Raw genomic sequence first — 18890 nt, forward strand, 5'->3', positions numbered from 1 at the left:
TTGAGTCGACTTCAGAGAGATGGTACACACATCATCTTAGCACCAGAGAAGAAGTAAGAACTGCACTTGCTCCAAGCCTTCGCCTATCACGGGCACCTCCCTCTAGCAACAGTCAGTATTTAAACACCCAGCCTGGGTGTCAATTATCAGGAGGGAGGTAGCCGCTGGGTCCTAGAGTGAGACAGCTAAGAGGGTGTCTGTAATGTCAAATGAAGAGATCTTCTGCAACCAACTGCAGGGCGACTGTCTGTCACTTCTGACACACCCGTGACAACCCTTCACTGCCTCCCATTGCCCAGAGACTCCAGTTCAAAACCCTAACCTTGGCATGCAAAGCCATCCACAACCTGTCTCCTCCATACATCTGTGTCCTAGTCTCCCAGTATGCAATCTCCGATCCCCACAAGATCTTCTTCTCTACTCCCCTCTTAATCTCCTTTTCACACAATCGCATACAATATTTCTTCCATGCATCCCCGCTACTCTAGAACTTTCTACCCCAACATATCAGGCTCTTGTCTACTGTGGAAATCTTCTAAAGGAGCCTGGAGACCTATCTCTTCCGACAAGCCTACAACCTGCAGTAACCACCTCTCCACCATACTGCTGCATGACCAGCTCTTCTCTCACCAATGTATCCTCACCCAACCCTTGTAGACTGTGAGCCCTCATGGGCAGGGTCCTCTCTCCTCCTGTACCAGTCGCTGTCATGTTTTTGTTCATGATTATTGTAATTGTTTTTGCTATGTATACCCCTTTTTCACATGTAAAGCACCATAGAATAAATGGGGCTATAGTAATAACAAATAATAATAGTCTGTTCCAGACTCATGGACCGTGTTGAAGACAGGGTGGTGGTGGTTGCAAACCGACTTGAAGCATTATCTATTTATCCGCTATCCAACCAACAACCTTTTCACACTGGTCTGGCTTCAAGAGTGGTATTCTGCGGCCCACTAGAAACTGGGACAGGAAGCTAGGTCGACATGATGTGGGTGCTTGTGCTCCCTCATCAGGCACAGTTTTATCTTGCCCATGGCCTCGGCTTCTATGTGCACCATCACCATTACGTCCACTTCCCCGTCTCTTGCCACGCACCTTGCCCATTTTAAATAGAGTTTAATATTTGTCACGTTGCCAAAAATGTCTTTATTATTGCCACAGTAATATAGGATCACGTCTGATGATCACAGTTTTAGGCAGTTACCTGAGATGCAGAGATGCTTACAGGGGTCTTCCCCATGCTGTTCCCATGTCATTTCAGCACTGTATGGACGTGTCTGATCATGTCTTCCACACAATATGGTCAGATAAGATACTAAAATGTTAAAGTTTCATTTACTAGTGAACATATTTTTCACCTTTGAAAGCAATGCAAAAGTGCAAAAATGCATCAAAAACACTACGTGTGAACAAGGTGCGGAGGAGCATTTTTGGTTATTTATTTTGCCTTACATACAACTCATTACCCTGGAAAGAATGTTCCTTAACATTTTTTCCAGGAAAATCCATTTTGGCTTAGTTTTTGCATGTTTTATTGTGAGTCTGTAAAAGTGGCGTAATACTCTGACAACATTGTTCACAGCAGTGACCTGGGAGTCAGAAATGCTTCCAAGGGACTTCCCCATGCTGTTCCCATATCATTTGAGGACTGTTTTAATCGATTTGGCCAATTTTTAGGCTCCCTCCAGACCTTTGGGGGCAGAGGCGCTGGAAAAATGCTCGAGTTTCCCATTGACTTACATTGGGCTCTTTGCTCGGGTCGAACACCCGAGCATTGCAATTTGCTCGACCCGAGCAACGAGCACCCAAATATTTTAGTGCTCACTTATCACTAGTTATGTTCTTTTTACTCAGCAGTGGTTTTCATCTTGGAACTCTGCCATGCATGCCATTTTTGCTCAGTCTTTTTTGTATGGTGGATTTATGAACACTGACCTTAACTGAGGCAAGTGAAGCCAGCAGTTCTTTGGATGCTCCTGTGATGTCTTTTGTGATCTTTGGATGAGTAGTCGCTGCGCTCTTGGGGTAATTTTGGTCAGCCAGCCACTCCTGAGAAGTTTCACCACTGAACAGTTTTTCACACCACTGTATGTATGTTGAAAAAATTCCCATCGGACATGGTTAACGGCAGGGGGCTATTTTCCTTGCCCAACCAAAGAAGAGAGGCGACACACACCAGGTACAGCAAAAGCAGGGGTACACTATCAAAGGCCTGGGCCAATTTCATAACACCCTCCCAGCGTCCAGACCATGATGGCCAAGTATTTTTAACGAGGAGGGAACATTTTTTAAAACTGGTAAAGAAATACCTGGCCGAACAAACCAGCCTACTCCCTAATTCCTCTGCGACCTCTCAAACCTGTATACCTGACATGAGCTTTCCCACTATGCCTTAGAGGTGTTCTGATTTTCTGCCTCTTGTCTTGTCTAAGCGGGTATTTAGTGCCGCAATAGAGGTCATAACAGACAGGCACTTTCACCTGTCAACAGACAATGCTGACAAATCCTGGATTAGCCCCAACTTTTCCATACCACGAGATGACAGCAGCACTTGTTTTTAATCTTCAATATTTGAATGAGGCCCTCAAGTTGTTGCTTTTAAGGGTCTATGGTTGACCTTGTTTATATATTTTTTTGGGCTTTGCACTGTGTGCAGAGCCTTTGAGAATGTAGGAGTTGTGGTAACAACTGCACTTTCTTAATATTTGAATGAGGCCCTTCAGTTTTTGCCTTCAAGAATTTATGGATGACCTTGATTATAATTTTTTGTGTGCAGAGCCTTTGAACATGTAAAATTACCACAACTACACTTTATTAATATTTGAATGAGGCTCTCTAGTTGGTGCCTTCAAAGGTGTCTGGATGACCCTGTTTGTAATTTTTGATAGGCTTTGCATTGTGTGCAGAGCTTTTATGAGTGTAGGAGTACCACAACTACACTTTGTTCACAATATTTGAATTAGGCACTACAGTTGGTGCCTTCAGGGGTGTATGGATAATCCTGCTTGTAATTTTTGGCGGGCTTTGCACTGTGTGCAGAGCTTTTATGAGTGTAGGAGTAACACTACATGGCAATTTGAACAGAATGTGTATGAGGCCCTCCTTTGTCTAATATAGAGTGTACCTGAGTCCCTCTTCCATCTCATTTTTGGCAGTTCTTGCTTCCTTCATAAATTACACTGAAATTTCCAATTTATTAATACAAATTTCAGTTTTGGTTTACTTAAATTTATTTTATTTTAAATCCTTTTAAAATTTGGTCTTATACACAAGTCGTTGTACATGAAAGAATTTTTCTTAACATTTTTTTTTCCTGTAATCTCCACTTTCTCTTTGATTTTGAGTGTTTTATTGTCGGTCCGTAAAGTGGAGTAAGGCTGAGTGCACACGATGCAGTTTTAATGCGTTTCTGCGTTTCATGCTTAGCAGTGATAATCCGCATGTGCTGTGCACATGATGCGGAAATTCATTGCGGCACAAACCGCAGCACAACCAATTTAGGCGCGATTTCTCCATTGACTTGCATTGAATCACAGCAAACCCGCATGTATAATATCCATACATGCGGATTTTCTGCCTTTCAATGTAAATCAATAGGCGCAAAATCACGGCGGAATCGCGCCGCGGCTGGTACCCGGGTCGGGAGAGGAGGCTGCTACAACTCTCATCCGACCGCTACTCTGGCTGATAACAGCGAGAGCAGCGTGGATTGGAGAAGCGGCAGCCTATTTCTCCCAGCCCGCGTGCCAGCGGCAGTGTAAAAAAAGAATCAAAAAGTAAAAATAAACCTCATACTCACGTGTCCAGTGGCCCCCGGTGTCCTCCTGGGCAATGCTGTCCAGTCGGCGGTTCGCTACACACTGCAAGGTGCTGGCTTGCACCCCGCAGTGTGCTTCCAGGATCTCCGGTGACGTCACTGATCACCTGATGGTCACGCAACCATCAGGTGATCAGTAACATCACCGATCAGCTGTTGGTCGCGTGACCATCAGGTGATCAGTGCCACAGCAATCAGGTGATGGTCACGTGACCATCAGCTGATTGCTAAAGCCAGTAATCAGCTGATCGGTCTCATGACCGATCAGCTGATGCTGAGCGTGGGAAGATTCACAAGAATTTTCCTACTCTCTATCTCACCAGGGCTCATCAGCTGATCTTCAGCTCATGAACCCCAGTGACCCCCTGCAGCACTGTATACTGATTTTACACCCCTGTCAGTATACAGTGCTGTATTCTACAGCTGTGACATCAGTGATTGCTGATGTCACAGCTGTACAAATGATCCGGATCGTCATGGGACATTGAAGTCACGTGGATTATGTCGTTGACTATTGTTTGTTTTTTTATATTTTTTTCAGGAGATTGAGGGCTTCGCGGAGGCGTGTAATACAAAAAATTGTAGAACTGTGTCTGTTTTATTTCATTAAAATTCTTTATTCTGGCCGTGTCTTTTATTGAAAATGCACCGACCATTTTACTACGCGGTTAGTAATGGGGGCATCTTATAGACGCCCTCCATTACTAACCTGGGCTTCACTTCAGTCGCCAATAAAAAGCTGACGTGAACCCAAACCCCATTACCCCCTGCCACCGCTACAGGGCAGCGTGAAAGAGCGAGGCTAAGTGCCAAATTTGGCGCATCTTATGGCCCTTTCCATGGCTATTAATATCAGCCAGAAGCTGTCTAGTTTAGCCTTTGCTGGCTAGATTTTATAGGGGGACCCCACGTCACTTTTTTCTGTGGTCCCCCTGTAATCTGGCCAATAAAGGCTAAACAAACAGCTGTGGGCTGATATTAATAACCATGGAACATTGTTGGCTAATGGCCCCTTCCGCGGCTACTAATATCAGCCCCCAGCGATCGGCTTTCCCTCTGCTGGTTATAAAAATGACGCTGGAGCCCACGCCATTTTTTTTTATTTATTTTAGGCTTTGTGTCCATAATTCATACGTAGCACCGCTTTGGACGCAAATTTTTGCTGCGTCCAAAACGTTGCATTCTATTGAACGCAGGTAAATCCACATGTGTTCACTGAAACATGCGGATTTATCGCATTCAATACTTTCTAGTGGTCAAATTTCTGTTGTGGAGACTAGCGACTCCACAAGAGAATTTGACATGCTGCGGTCCTGAAAGATGCACCACATGTCAGTGTCCCTGGGTGATTGGCAGCCTCAGATGTACGCATAGCAGACATGGGATTTCTAGAGATCCTATCCACTATCCTGTAACATCTGGACGCTGCGAGTTTGATGCTGTATAAACACACAGCATCAAACCTGCAGCGTCTCCTGACCATGGCCACGTACCCAAACTCACCCGTAGCATGTCAACTTCTGTAGCGGACACACTAGTCTGCAGATTTTGACAGATTGAAGTGTCATTATATGCGGTGGATTCACATTTACCAACAACAAAAGTGCGGCATTATAACTCTGCGTTTTGGACGCAACAAAAATATGTTGTGTCCAAAGCGCTGCTGAGTGCTGATCGGGGAGGGGGGGAGTTGGGGCTAACGAACCAGCTGTGAGATGTTAATTATGGCCAGGGAAAATGTTTGCCTATTGGCACATTCCCAGGCTAAAAAAGCAGCTCACAGCAGTCACATAAATTACATGAATAGAAATGCTAATGAAGATTTGGTGAATGGGACTAGCTGACACCCAGCTCTTTTGTTTGGTGACTTGAAGGTGTCAATCAGACCTTTTCATGACCAAACAAAGTAAAGAAACACACAGACACAGTGTAAACATTTTATTTGAAATACAACAGACCCATTCTTTAATCATTTAAATGAACGAATATACTCACCCCAGTTCTTATGGTAATCCAAGGGCTTAAGCAATGTCCTTCCAACTTTATTTAGCCCAAAAAATCATTCATTGATGCTCGAAAACGCTTAAAAAAATGCATGTAAAAACGCATCAAAAAACCGAATGCATTTTTTCTGGCAAGGAGAAACAAAATCGCTCAGGAAATTTCTGCTTCAAATCTAGATCGTGGGCACATACCCTAGAAGTGTGACACCATTGTTCTCAGCAGTGATCAGGGAGTGAGAGATGCTTCCAGGGGTCTTCCCCATGCTGTTCTCCTTTGATTCAGCACTTTTTTCATCAATTTCAACATTTTCACTGCCCCCCAGACCTCCTTGTATGGTCTGCCAGAAAAATGCTCGGATTTCCCTTTGACTCCCATTATACTCATTCCCCGAAACGAGCATTAAGAATTGCTCAGTACATGCGGATTGTACATGCGTTTTTTCTGCCACGGACAAGCATTTGTCAACCGTTTTTAACATGCGATTTTGCATGCTTTTGTCAAGCGCTTTTCCAAGCGATCTTAGCATCACTTGGAAAAGTGCTTGAAAGTTGGTCACACAATATAAATCCATGCAACCGGCATGGATTTATATTGTGTTACCAACATAATGTAAAAAATAAAAAATAACCTTATACTTACCTTTCCAGCAGCCTCACATGACCGCTGACATCATGGAAGGTCCTTTTACATTACCAGAACCCACCACGGAGCCAGCAGCAATGCTGGGAGCAGAGCGGGGGCCACCGGAAGGTGAGTATAAGGTTATTTTTCATTTCAATTCTTTTTTTACTTACAGGTACTATGGTACCCGGGTCTGGAGGAGAGCCTCCTCTTCTCCAGACCCGGGTACCATCCACGCATTAATCGTATAAGATCCAATGCAAGTCAATGGCGGTGATTTTGCAGCGAAATCGCACTAGAATTGGTCTTGCTGTGGTTTTTACCGCAATGCGAAGTCGCAGCGGAAATTTACGCATGATGTGCTGCTGATGACAAACATATAGTGTTTTGCCCATGGACACACGTTCTGTGGAAATACACTGTCATGTGTGCAGACTCATTCATTTGAATTGGTCTGCATGTGTGTCTCCGATATGTGTGAAAATTGTCACCACACGTACTGGAGACACTGACATGTGAAGCAGGCCTAACTGTGTGTCATAGACCATGCTCCTAATTTTTGCTAGTTCTTGCATTGTCTGCATGGACCTGGTGGCATATCACAGTCCCTTCTTCATAAATTAAACGGGATATGTCTCACCATGTCACACACACACCACATGCCCAGTTAAGGTAGTAAAATGTAAAAATAACATTTACCAGGAAATGGGTTATTCACAATTTAAAGCAATGAGAAAGTGCAAAAGCGCCGCTGAAAATCGGCAAAAACACTGTATGCGAACATAGCCTAGAGGGTGGAGGAGGTTTTTTTTTCTCTCTTTTTTTATTTTGCCTTATGTATGACGCGCCCCCTGGGCCATGTGCAGGGGATACCCGGAGCCGGATCTGGATGGGGGTAGTAGTCCTTGTGGCGGTGACCCGGTCCGTGCCCAGGGTGTCAAACTAAGTGGCAGTCTATGGCAGTAGATGTTACTTTGATTGTTGACTACGCCACCCGTTGAGTGCGGCTTTGAAGCCGCCGCTGCAGAGCAGTCCGCTGAGGCCGGTGGTATGTGTGCAGCTGTGATGGTATAACCCCCAACGGGAGGGGTATGGCCTCAGGGCAGCAGGTGTGGATGATGGGTGCAGTAATGTTGTAGTAAGCAGACTCAGAGACGGGAGGTGCAGTTCAGGGTTTTTACTTACTGGAGTTCCTTTTGGTCACTCTGGCCTTGAGTGACCACCCGAGCCGTGCTGCGTCCACCAGGTCCTGGACTCGGCCAACCCCCAAGCAATTCTGGAGCGTGGTCCTGAGCTCCTTTCTGACTCTCTCTTCTCTGGCCGTTCCCACCAGGGATCCACCTTTGGCCGGCTCCCTCGGGTCTCTTGTCGGTTGAACCTTCTCTGACTTCCCTGACCCTATGCTCGGTGTGCCTTTCTGGTGGATTTGGTGAGGGTCGTGGCAAATCTTGACCACGACCTCCGGTTCCTGGCTAAGGTTTGTTTTGGCCTCTGCCAGCTTGGGATCCGGTACCCTTGTCCGCCAACCCTTCACCCTTCTGTCCTTATTCTGGGATCTTGGGGTTCCTTCTTCTTTCCTCTCTGGGTCCTTCTCACTCCTCTCTCTCTCTCTCTCTCTCTGCAGGCTCTGCTCTGGAGCTGGGCCCAGCCGGAGCCACAGCTCCCTGTCAGCCCTCCTGGCTGAGCTCCTCTGCTCTGCACTCACTCTCCTGGACTCACCCTGATCTAAGATGGTGCCCACCTTATATACTCCCTCTATGTGTGAGCTCAGGTGACCAGCACCCAATGAGCTCCTATCTTTACCCAGACTGCTCCCCCTATCTGCTCCTACACTACTGGGATGTTCCACCCCCCTCCCACTCCAGCCAGGGACAGACGCTGTCGTACCTGCACATAAACTTGGTGGGAGTACCGTAGTTCTGTCCCCCGTAAATGGGATGTATGTAGTGCATGCAGCCTACTGAGCTCAGTTCCACACTCCATCCTTACCCGGGAGTGGAATACCACACCTCTGGCTTGAGGTGTAATACCCCTGTAGCAGCCGAGTCCTCAGGGTGCTACATGTACATGTCATTATACAGGAAAGAATGTTTCCTAACATTTTTAATGCCAAATGAATCCATATTTGCTTCGGGTTTGTCTGTTCTATTGCCAGTCCGCAAAAGTGGCATAATAACTCTGACAATATTGTCCCAGTAGCGAACTGGGAGTCAGAAATGTGTCCAGGCATCTTCCCCATGCTGTTCCCATTCCATTTGATTACTTTTTCCATCAATTTCAGCAATTTTAATGCCCCTTCCAGACCTCCAGGGAGGGTCCACTGGAAAAATGCTTGAGTTTACCATTGACTTCCATTATACTCATTACTCAAAGCAAGCACTAGAGCAGCATAACGTGCTCAATACAAGCACCCGCACATTTTTGTGCTCACTCTTCACTACTTAATAACATCACTTGTTGTCAACTGATCAACTCATCATGATCAACCACTTGAGACTCTAATTGACGAATCACATCGTAGTCTTCTTCTGACCGTTACTGCACAAATATTTGGCCATCACTGCACACGATTTCCTCATGTCACTCTTGAAATGTCCAGGGTGAGAGGCCGGAATTAATAAATGCAAATATCAACACTCATTCTTTGGAGTATCCAAGTGTGGAATCACTTGTCTCCTGGGACTTGCCATGTTGGGAGGAAGGAGGATCATGTTGATTATTAGGTGGCCCAGACTCTTGGCTAGAGAAACTAGACAGTGTGGAAGACAGGGAGGTGCTGGAAACAGACTGGAAGTATTATGTGTCATGCCCTGTTTGCACGGTTAGAGTGTTGTTCTGCACCCCCATGCAAAGTGGGACAGAAATCTAGGTGAGCATGTTTGTTGTGCTCCAAACTTATCTATTTAAGAGTGAGGGCCGGCTGCTGGCCCTCCAAATTTTATAATTGTGGGTCGGCTGCTGGCCCTCCAAATATTTTGAGAGTGTGTTTATGAAAACCTCCTTGAAGCGTGGGCCGAGAAGGGTGAATTAATGAATGTTGTCCAAACTGCATATAACACATGGGTCACAGGAAAGGCAGAGGTACATAAAGTTAGCCTTGTGTCTGCCAGAGTCCAAACAGTCAAGACTTCCCTGTCCCCACAAGGACTCTCCATCTCCCGGAAAAAAGAAATGTGGTCTTCCAGCGGATCTTTGATAAAATTAAGCTTTTATTGGGAAAATATAAAAGCAGCCATGTCACAAGGACAATACACGGGATACAAGGACACAAGACATGATAGTCCCTATCATGTGACTATCATGTCTTGTGTCCTTGTATCCCGTGTATTGTCCTTGTGACATGGCTGCTTTTATATGTTCCCAATAAAAGTTTAATTTTATTGAAGATCCGCTGGAAGATCACATTTCTTTTTTCTGTTCTAAAAGAGTGCCTGGAACCAGGGCTATTCCGCTGTCGGATCAACTCACACAGAGCCTCCAGCTGTTAAGGATCGGGTGAGCTGATTTTTTTCTCCCCCTCTCCCTTTCCTTGTTTGTCAAGTCTCCATCTCCCACTCCCTCTCCTCCTCCTAACATTTCAGTATTGTTGCTGAATTATTCCTGCAGTCATTACAGACTTTAAAAAAATTTATTCAAAAAGGCCCTCCTAAAATTGAGTGAGGGCCCCCTGAGGGACGTCCCAAATTAATGGTAGAGGTCCTTTCCAAATTATTGGTAGAGGGCCGCCTGAGGGCCCTCTCAAATGTATGAGTGAGGGCGGGCTGTTGGCCATCCAAAATTTAGGAGCGTATTTATGAGGTTTGCTAGGAGCACGGGTCGAGAAGGATGAACAAACAGGAAACAGTGTTTTACAAATTGCATATAACACATGGGTGACGGGAAACGCAGGAGTACATAATGTTAGCCATGTCTGCCAGAGTCCCAACAGTTAAGACTTCCCTGTCCCCACAAGGAGGAATATTCTCCATCTCCCCTTCCCTTTCCTACTAACATTTCAGTATTGTTCCTGGCCATAATTTTGTAAGAATTTAGCAAAAAACCTGTTAGGCAGATAATTTTAAATAATTGCAACAATGTCAATTGATGATCTGCTTGAAAATTATTCCTGCATTTATTACAGGCTTTTTACACCTTTTTGTTAAAAAAAAGTCCCTCACTCAATTTTAGGAGGGCCTTTTTTTTAACAAAAATTAATGGTAGATGGCTGCCTGGGGGCCCTCCCAAATTAATGGTAGAGGACTGGCTGAGGGCCCTCCCAAATGTATGAGTGAGGACCAGCTGATGACAATCTAAAATTTAGGAGTGTATTTATGAGTTCTCCTCGTAGCGTGTGTCGAGAAGGGTGAACAACCAGTAAGGAGTGTTGTCCTAACTGCATATAACACATGGGTCATGGGAGACGCAGCAGTACGTAAAGTTAGCCTTGTCTGCCAGAGTCCCAATAGTCAAGACTTCCCTGTCCCCACAAGGAGGAGGACTCTTCATCTCCTCCTCTCTCTTTCTTCTGACATTTCAGTATTGTTGTTTCTTTTAAATTTAGCAAAAAGCCTGTAAGGCAGATCATTTATAGTGATGGCGACACTGTGACCCGCTGATCTTCCAGAAAATGATTCCTGCTGGAATTACAGCTTTTTGTATAAAAAAAAGATCCTTCAATATGTAGAGGTATGGTAGAGGGCTTCCTGGTGGCCCTCCCAAATGTATGAGTGAGGACCGCCTGATGAAACTACAAAAATTCTGGTTATGGGTGCTCTGGGAAACAGTTGGCCTTCTCCCTCTTGACACCCCACTGCCTCTTATGATTGTCTAAAAATTGAGTTAAGGTCGCATGATGTCTGTGCATATGGTGGAGGAGGGGGACAAAAAGAAAAAAAACACAAACCGTAAGCCGTTTTTTGATGGGATGGGGTGCATGGGAATAGGAAAACACCAGCAAAAACAGGAACACTTAAACCTTGACAAGGGAAATTGCTGCATGTGGTTGCTCTGGGGAACAGTTGCCCATCTTCTCCCTCCTGCCACCCCACTGCCTCTGATGGCCCTATAAAAATTATTAACTATATTAAGGATGACATCACAATTACAGAGGCGATCGACTGATAGCCCAGCTCCACTATCCATCTCTACTGAAGACCCTTTCAACTTTTTGAAAATTGGGTGGAGTACATCAAGAACTAATGCATATGTGTGTGTGTATGCTGTATTAAAGAAGGTGTTATGCGCATGAGATAATCTACTTGGTAGCAACTGGCAGCGGACCAGCAAATGCGCAGTCACAGACTCACTTAATGACCAATGCTAGGCCAGTCAATTAGGGCCGGGATATTCTTCACCCACTCCCGATAAGGAGGGGGGCATTTCAGAGCCCTTCGAAGACTGCAATCTCTAGTTCCAAGACTGTAGCTGGTGATGTGGACGATGTTAAAGTCAGTATACCAGAGTAAGTCCTCAGCTAGCAGCTTTAAAACAAAACGAAAAGCAAAAGAGAACCCAAAAACAAAAGCTAAGTAAAAAGAACCATAAAATACCATAAGCAACTGCTGAGATGCAACCTGAACTTCACCATCAAGAACTCACCCTACCACTATGCAAGGGAACTTAATAAACAGCACTGTACTGGAAAGCAGCAGCCTTTAAGTAGCCAGCCCAATGCTAATGATTAAAATCAAGTGATGCATTCCTCCCAGTCACTGCTCACCTGAAAAGCAAGGTGCACACAATCCCACCATTGGCTTACACCAGGAAAGGCAGCATCCTGCATTGCCTGGCAACCAGATGACACTGCATCCTATGTCTCTCAGGCCACAAAACAAGTGTGAAGCGCGGTGTCCCATGTTCCCACATCACTCATTACTTCCACACACAAGAAAGCACCATGTGTAGTCACACCATCCAAGTATGCGATAACTCCGCCTCCAGCACGGAGACACATCGGCAGGGAAGTCTGGAAACCGGAGGAAGACGATTGCGTCTATGGCAAATATTCCTAACAGATGGAGTGAATGCTTAACCTAAGGGGCTCTCTTTTTTTATTTTGCCTTATAAACTAGTCTTAATGCAGGAAAAATATGTCCTAACATTTTTTCCTGTAAAATCCATTTTATCTTTGGTTTTGGATGTTTTATTGTCACTCTGTAAAAGTGGCGTAATACTCTGTTGTTCCCAGCAGTGACCTGAGTTAGAGATGTGTCCAGGCATCTTCCACATGCTGTTCCCATTCCATTTGAGCACTTTTTCATCCATTTAAGCTGTTTTAATGACCCCCAGACCTCGTGGGAAGGTCCACCGGAAAAATGTTAGTTTCCCATTGACTTCCATTATACTCACATTACGGAAAGCTCGTTTCAAGAAACAAGCACCTGAGCATTTTAGTGGGCACTAGTCAGAATGTTATGTATCTGTTTTTATTATGAACTGATTTATATGTCTATATACATTTTTGGTGAAAATAATAGTATTGATTTTTTTTTTACAGATTTTTAAAACATTTCTGATGTGGGACGTATACTGTACATTGCATGTGATCAAGACACCTCAACTCAACTTTGGACTTCCAGCCATCACCAGAATTACCTGTATACTGCAGAAAGGGCAATTCTTTGTGTAACCTCTAAGGATAATGTAGAAAAAGAACAGCTTGTGCAATAGTGGACCATCAGCAGAGGGGAGACCCTAATTATTGTTAGTAGATTGATAAATCAGTAGTTTAAGGTGGCTGATATATATATATAAAACATTTATGCAATAGTAGCGTACATAATAATTCATGCTCCACGCTTGCAAACTAACATTCCACACGTTACCTCAAAGGTTTAGAAATGCATTTGCTTTTTTGGGGTTTTCTACCATTGTCACAATTGCTGATTTCCTGTTTTTACTTCTATTTTAGTAAATAATATTTTAACTTCTATTTTAGTACATAGAGATGTTTTTAATGTATGTGGAAATGTGTTTTAAAAGGTGGACTTGGCTTTATTTAAGCATCCTTAAATGTAAAAAAAAAAAAGTTACATAATTTCAAGTCTAGAATTATATTTAGGTAAATTAGCATGTTTGAAGCTGTTCTAAAAACAAATTACACAGGATTCTTGAAGCTTTCATTATGGTAGTAATGTTACTAATTAGTAATTACCATTATTATTTCAAGATGCAAACTAATTTTTGTTAGCATTCGAGGATTTTCTTAGTTGGTTGAAGGACAGGAAGCGGCACTGGCAATTTGAAAGAAGGGGTGCACGCCTCTCAGTACTTAATCCAACTGTCACCCATAGTCAAAAAATATGGAGAGTTAGGCTGCACAGCCAGTGAAATGAACCTAAGCTTCATTTCACTGGCTGTGTAGCCTTACTCTCCGTATTTGTCGGTTATTTTTTTAGATGTTACAAAGCAGAAATAAGAATTAAAGTATAATCAGAATTGTAAAGCAGTACAATTATTTTCTAATGACTTCATAATATTAAATGTAGCATGTCTAAGTGACTGTTATGTTGAAGGATGGTAGAAAATGAGCATTTGGCTTATGGCAATCTACTAGATTCTATTGCAGAACTAGTTATAGTTCTATGCGCAGTGTTGAATACTATTATCTGTTGTAGTAACTAGGCAAAAAAAAGCTTTTGTTATGTATGAAATTGTAAGAGTTACTGTATTTTTCGGACTATAAGAAACAGCGGACCATAAGATGCACCTAGGTTTTAGAGGAGGAAAATAGAAAAAAATTGAAGCAAAAAATGTGGTCATGATGCACTGTTATGGGGGAGGGGGTCTGCTGCTGACACAGTTATAGTGCTAATGTCCCTCAGTCCTGTACTAATATCCCCCATACTGGGATATATATTTCCCCATTCTGGTATATATATTTCCCCATCCTGGTATATATGGCCATCCCCCTTCCTGTTATATGAGGCCCCTATCCGGGTATGCATGGTACCCCATCCCGCTATGCATGGCACCCCATCCCCAGCCTGCTATGCATGGCACCTCAATACCCATCCTGATATGCATGGCACCCCCACCCCCATCCTGGTAGCATGTCACCACCATCCCCATCACTCTGCGCACACAAAAAAATAAAGCATCCTACTCACCTTCCCTCTGCTCCAGCGGCATCCTGTTCTGATGCCAGTAGTTGACGTCAGCTTGTAAACAGCGCATGACATCACTGCCATGCACCCTCACGCTGAGAACAGCTGCCTGGAATATTCACTGCTCCCCACACCTGGGACTATGGGCATGGAGAGCAGCGAATATTCATTTTCCTTAATAGAGTGCTCAGTGTTAGCTGCAGCCGCTGGCCCCTGCAGCGGCTGAGCGATCACGTGTGCCCGCTATTAAAGAGAATGAATATTCACTGCTCTGCACACTCATGGGCGTGGGGAGCAGTGAAAATTAATTTTGTTTAACAGTGGGTACAGTGTTGGCTGCAGCAGGCGGCTCCCACCATCCACAGCCAGACTAAAAGGTACCGTACACCCGGACTATAAGATACCCCACCACACACACACTTTCCTCCAAAATTTTGGAGGAAATAAAGTGAGTTTTATAGTCCAAAAAATACTTTGTTAAGATTATCTCAAAGGTTTTTAAAAGTATATTATAAGGTTCACGTCTTTTATAATTCGAAATACTGGCACTAATCACTAACACTTCACAAAATAACATTTGGTAAAATACACGTATTATAAGAAAATAGTTGGCCATTTTATTTCTTTTTGAATGGCTATAGTTAATCATGGTAATCTTTTTTTTTTATATATAGTAAAAACAAGTAAATATATGTCATAACTTAAAATAACCTTCTTCAACCTTCTTCAGGGACAATCACAATCATAGAAATTGTTCTAGTATTTTGTATGCCCTTGTGATGTACGAAAGTTAACAACAATAAATAAATAGCATTGCTATCAATGTATACACAGTATGAGTACACTTGCTGTTATTAAGAAACGACTCAGACTGGCAAAATGAACAAGTTCTGAACCAAATTCTAATGTTAAAGTTGTCAGTGTAACACCCAAACTATCACCCAAATCATCTCATTTAAAATGTGATCTTGTAGAAAGGATTACATTTTTATGTGTTTAGTGTACTTAAGTGTATAGAATATCAGTTGTACATATCCCTGTTGAAGGATACTGTGACCACACATGATATGGGAGAACATAATGGTCTATCCAACTGCTGATCAAGATAACTTTAAAAAACTATATCTTTGAAAGTATTCTGGATTTTATATCGGAACTTAATTGTTCAATGTCACTAGCATTTTAGCTTAAGTGTCTTAAAAACATTTGTTTTTAGAGGATCCGTCAACTCACATGTCTATTTTAGTAATTACCGTACTTAATATCCCTTTGAAATAACAAAGTTTAAAGTGGTTGTCTGGTGAAAACAAGTTACCACCTATCCAGAACATAGATTGTAACTTTTCAATAGGTGGGGATCTGCTAACTAGGAACCGCACTGATTGGTAGAACGGTGAACTTTATCCCCATTAGAATGAAACAGCAGTGTGAATGCTCGGCTTGCACTACTTTCATTTCTTATGGTGCTGCCAAGCACTATGCTCTACTTTTTTCGACAGTTCCATAATGAGTAAATTGAGCAATGGTCAGACGTCCGACCTGTTGAGCCATTTTTTAACTAGGATAAAAGTCCCCCCCCCCCCCCATCGGGGATGAAAATTTCCCCATCTGCAGATCAGTGCAGGTCCCACAGGTGGGACACCAATCCATGAGCAAGTTATTAGGTGACAACTTGTTTTAACTGGACAACCTATTTTAGCAACTTTTCTATGTTGTGCCATTTTTTTGAGCATTTATAAATACAATGGCAGCTTTGCTTTACTGTTCCCCTAGTTAAAAGGGTGTGTTCCATTCCCTGCGCAGGGTGGCAGTGTTAGCATTGATTGAATGTTGTAAGTCCTGTTGCACACATCCAACATTCACAGTCCAAATATGGATTACGATGTATGGACCATACAGACAAGAACTGTGTCTCCTAACCCAAACTCAACTGCTTCATATATGACTATAGGGTTCTTGTGTTTGGTCAGTAGACATACAGCCAGTCTGGAGATTGTTGTCTTTACTTAGGCCTTGCACATCAGAGGAGTTGAACCAGCCTAAAAATTGTCCTTGAAAGGCAGAATTGACTTAGGTTGGGATTCCCAGCATGAGCACTGGATCTCAAGACCTGGGCTATCTTTCTCATAGTCACATATGAGGCAGTTAGCTCAGGTCAGGAGGCCCGTCGGTCAGGCTTAATATTCCTATCAATACATCGCTTGTGTTTCACAGATGTGTGAAAACAGCCAAAGAGTGTGCAAGACACACACTGAAATGGTAGCACCCAATTGTCAATTTATTTATAAATACATTGGAACCAGAAGCTCTGGACCGCTTAGGATCTGTGGATCTATCCAGCCACTAGATTTGGGTGTCTGGGACCTGCAGTCCCATCTCATCTGACAGTATGGGTGTGTCCAGCTGGAGTTATCAGCTCCCTGCTCCAGCCAAATGCAGAGTACAACACTCTACTTAAACTTCCAGCTTACTGCTGGAAGCTGCCAGATGTAGCTTTGTGATTTCCGAGCTTAGGTCTATAGGTTCTGCTCCTGTGTTGCATTTGTGCTTTAATGTTTTGACCTCAGCTTGTTTATTGACCTTTCTCGTGCCTGTGAATTTTGTTTCTTTGCTGCCCTCTTGGTTTTGACCCATCTACCTGACAATCCTTCTTGCCAGCTTGCGCAACTGAACAACAGCTGCCTTAGTGGCCCTTGCCAAGGGACCCCATGTAAGTCCAGATCACTGTATAGGGGTTAAGGGGTGATGGCCAGAGTAACACCAGGGATCTGGGAAATGGAGTAGCTTGCAGCTAGCCTGTTTTTGGTAGCCATTTTAGAGCTGCCAGGCGATCACAGACCATCACCTTACAATAACTTTCTAGAAGAAATAACAATGGAAAGACAACACACCAATCTAAGAAAACTTGCTCTAGAATTTTTATTTATAATGTACAAAGAATGCAAGTATTTATAAAAAAAAATAGACTTATAACGTCAGCTGGCAGGTCCAGTAGTCATAGCAATACACATCCAGACTGATACGTTCCTTTGTTATATTTTAGGAACTGCAATGTTTTGTAGCCCAATTAAAGGGAATATGTCAGCAGGTTTTTTCTACATAATCCGAGAGCAGCATAACAGAGCAAGAAAGCCTGATTTCAGGGATATATCTCTTAGTGGGCTGCTAGTTTTCATAAAATACATGTTTGCCTGATGTAAAAAAAAAAAAAAAAAATTGAAGAACTGAACTGGAATGTAAATTGGTGTGCATGCAGCATGTAAGAGCATGTTCACACATGGCCATTACATAGAAAAAAAAACAAAGACAGAAACACAATACACAAATACTCTGCAATAAATAAATAAACCGCAATGGTGCATGAAAATAATAAAGGGTACTTAGTTAACATAATTTTGATCAAAATAATGCGAAAGCCATCCCACCTCGTCACGGCGACCCTTATGGAACTCTAATATTTAAAACCTTGCCGTTTGTCAAGTGACATACATGTGGATAAGGGCTGAGAGACTGAACCCAACTAGTGGACACAGACCTGGAAAGCAAGATGAATAAACCTTCCAGCTCAAGGAAAGGGCGGCCACACCCTTATATGCACATTAGACTGAAAAACCTGAAGAACTGAACTGGATTGTAAATTGGTGTGCATGCAGCATGACGTAGATGTAGAGTTAAGTTTTCTAATCTGTGTAAAACACCGCCAACATCTCTGACTGGCAGTTTGCTCTGTATACTGTGCATTGTGAGCAAGCTGCTACTCTGGTGAGGGGTGTGCTGACACAGATTAGCCTGACTGCTGGTCGCATTAGCTGTAGTCCGGTAGTCTTAGGCTGTGTGCCCACGATCCGTTTTTTAAGCGTTTCCGCAGCGACAAAAACGCTACAGAAACACTTAAAAAACGCATGGTAGAAGACCTGCCATGTTCCCCAATGATAATCCGCATGTGCTGTGCACATTCTGCAGAAACTTCCACTGCGGATTATTATTGCGGAAAAATACGCAGCATGTCCATTAATTTTGTGGACACGCAGCGTAATTGCCGCCATTGACTTGCATTGGAACGCTTGGATTCCGAATCACTGCATCTGTACATGCGGAATCCAAGCGTTTCAATGTGCGGATGGTACCCGGGTCTGGAGGAGAGGAAACTCTATTCTGGACCCGGGTACCATAGAACCTGTAAAAAAAAGAATAAAATAAAAAATAAATATTATACTTACCTTCTGATGGCCCGCAGTGCGCTAGTCTTCGCTTGCCAGCAGATCGCGGTGGACTGAAGGACCTGCGCTGACGTCATAGTCATGTGACGGCAGGTCCTTCAGTGTAGTTTACCGCGAGCTGCCGGCAAAAGAGGACGGAGC

At 43.5% G+C, this 18890-nt stretch overlaps 1 protein-coding gene across 3 annotated transcripts in view; it reads left to right on the plus strand.

Annotated features, from left to right (window-relative positions):
* The window catches only part of THBS2 (thrombospondin 2), a 1066666-nt gene extending 1048783 nt beyond the window's left edge, over window positions 1-17883 (plus strand). For all 3 annotated transcript variants that reach the window (XM_073671497.1, XM_073671496.1, XM_073671498.1), the window contains one exon: window positions 12921-17883. In XM_073671497.1, coding sequence (XP_073527598.1) covers window positions 12921-12928 — 8 coding nt within the window. In that variant the 3' untranslated portion in view covers window positions 12929-17883. The remainder of the gene's footprint in view (window positions 1-12920) is intronic.
* The last annotated feature ends 1007 nt before the right edge of the window (window positions 17884-18890 follow it).

The sequence above is a fragment of the Phyllobates terribilis genome, unplaced genomic scaffold, assembly GCF_046119375.1.
Source record: "Phyllobates terribilis strain yellow unplaced genomic scaffold, ASM4611937v1 Scaffold_3__8_contigs__length_932513732, whole genome shotgun sequence".
Lineage (NCBI taxonomy): Eukaryota > Metazoa > Chordata > Amphibia > Anura > Dendrobatidae > Phyllobates > Phyllobates terribilis.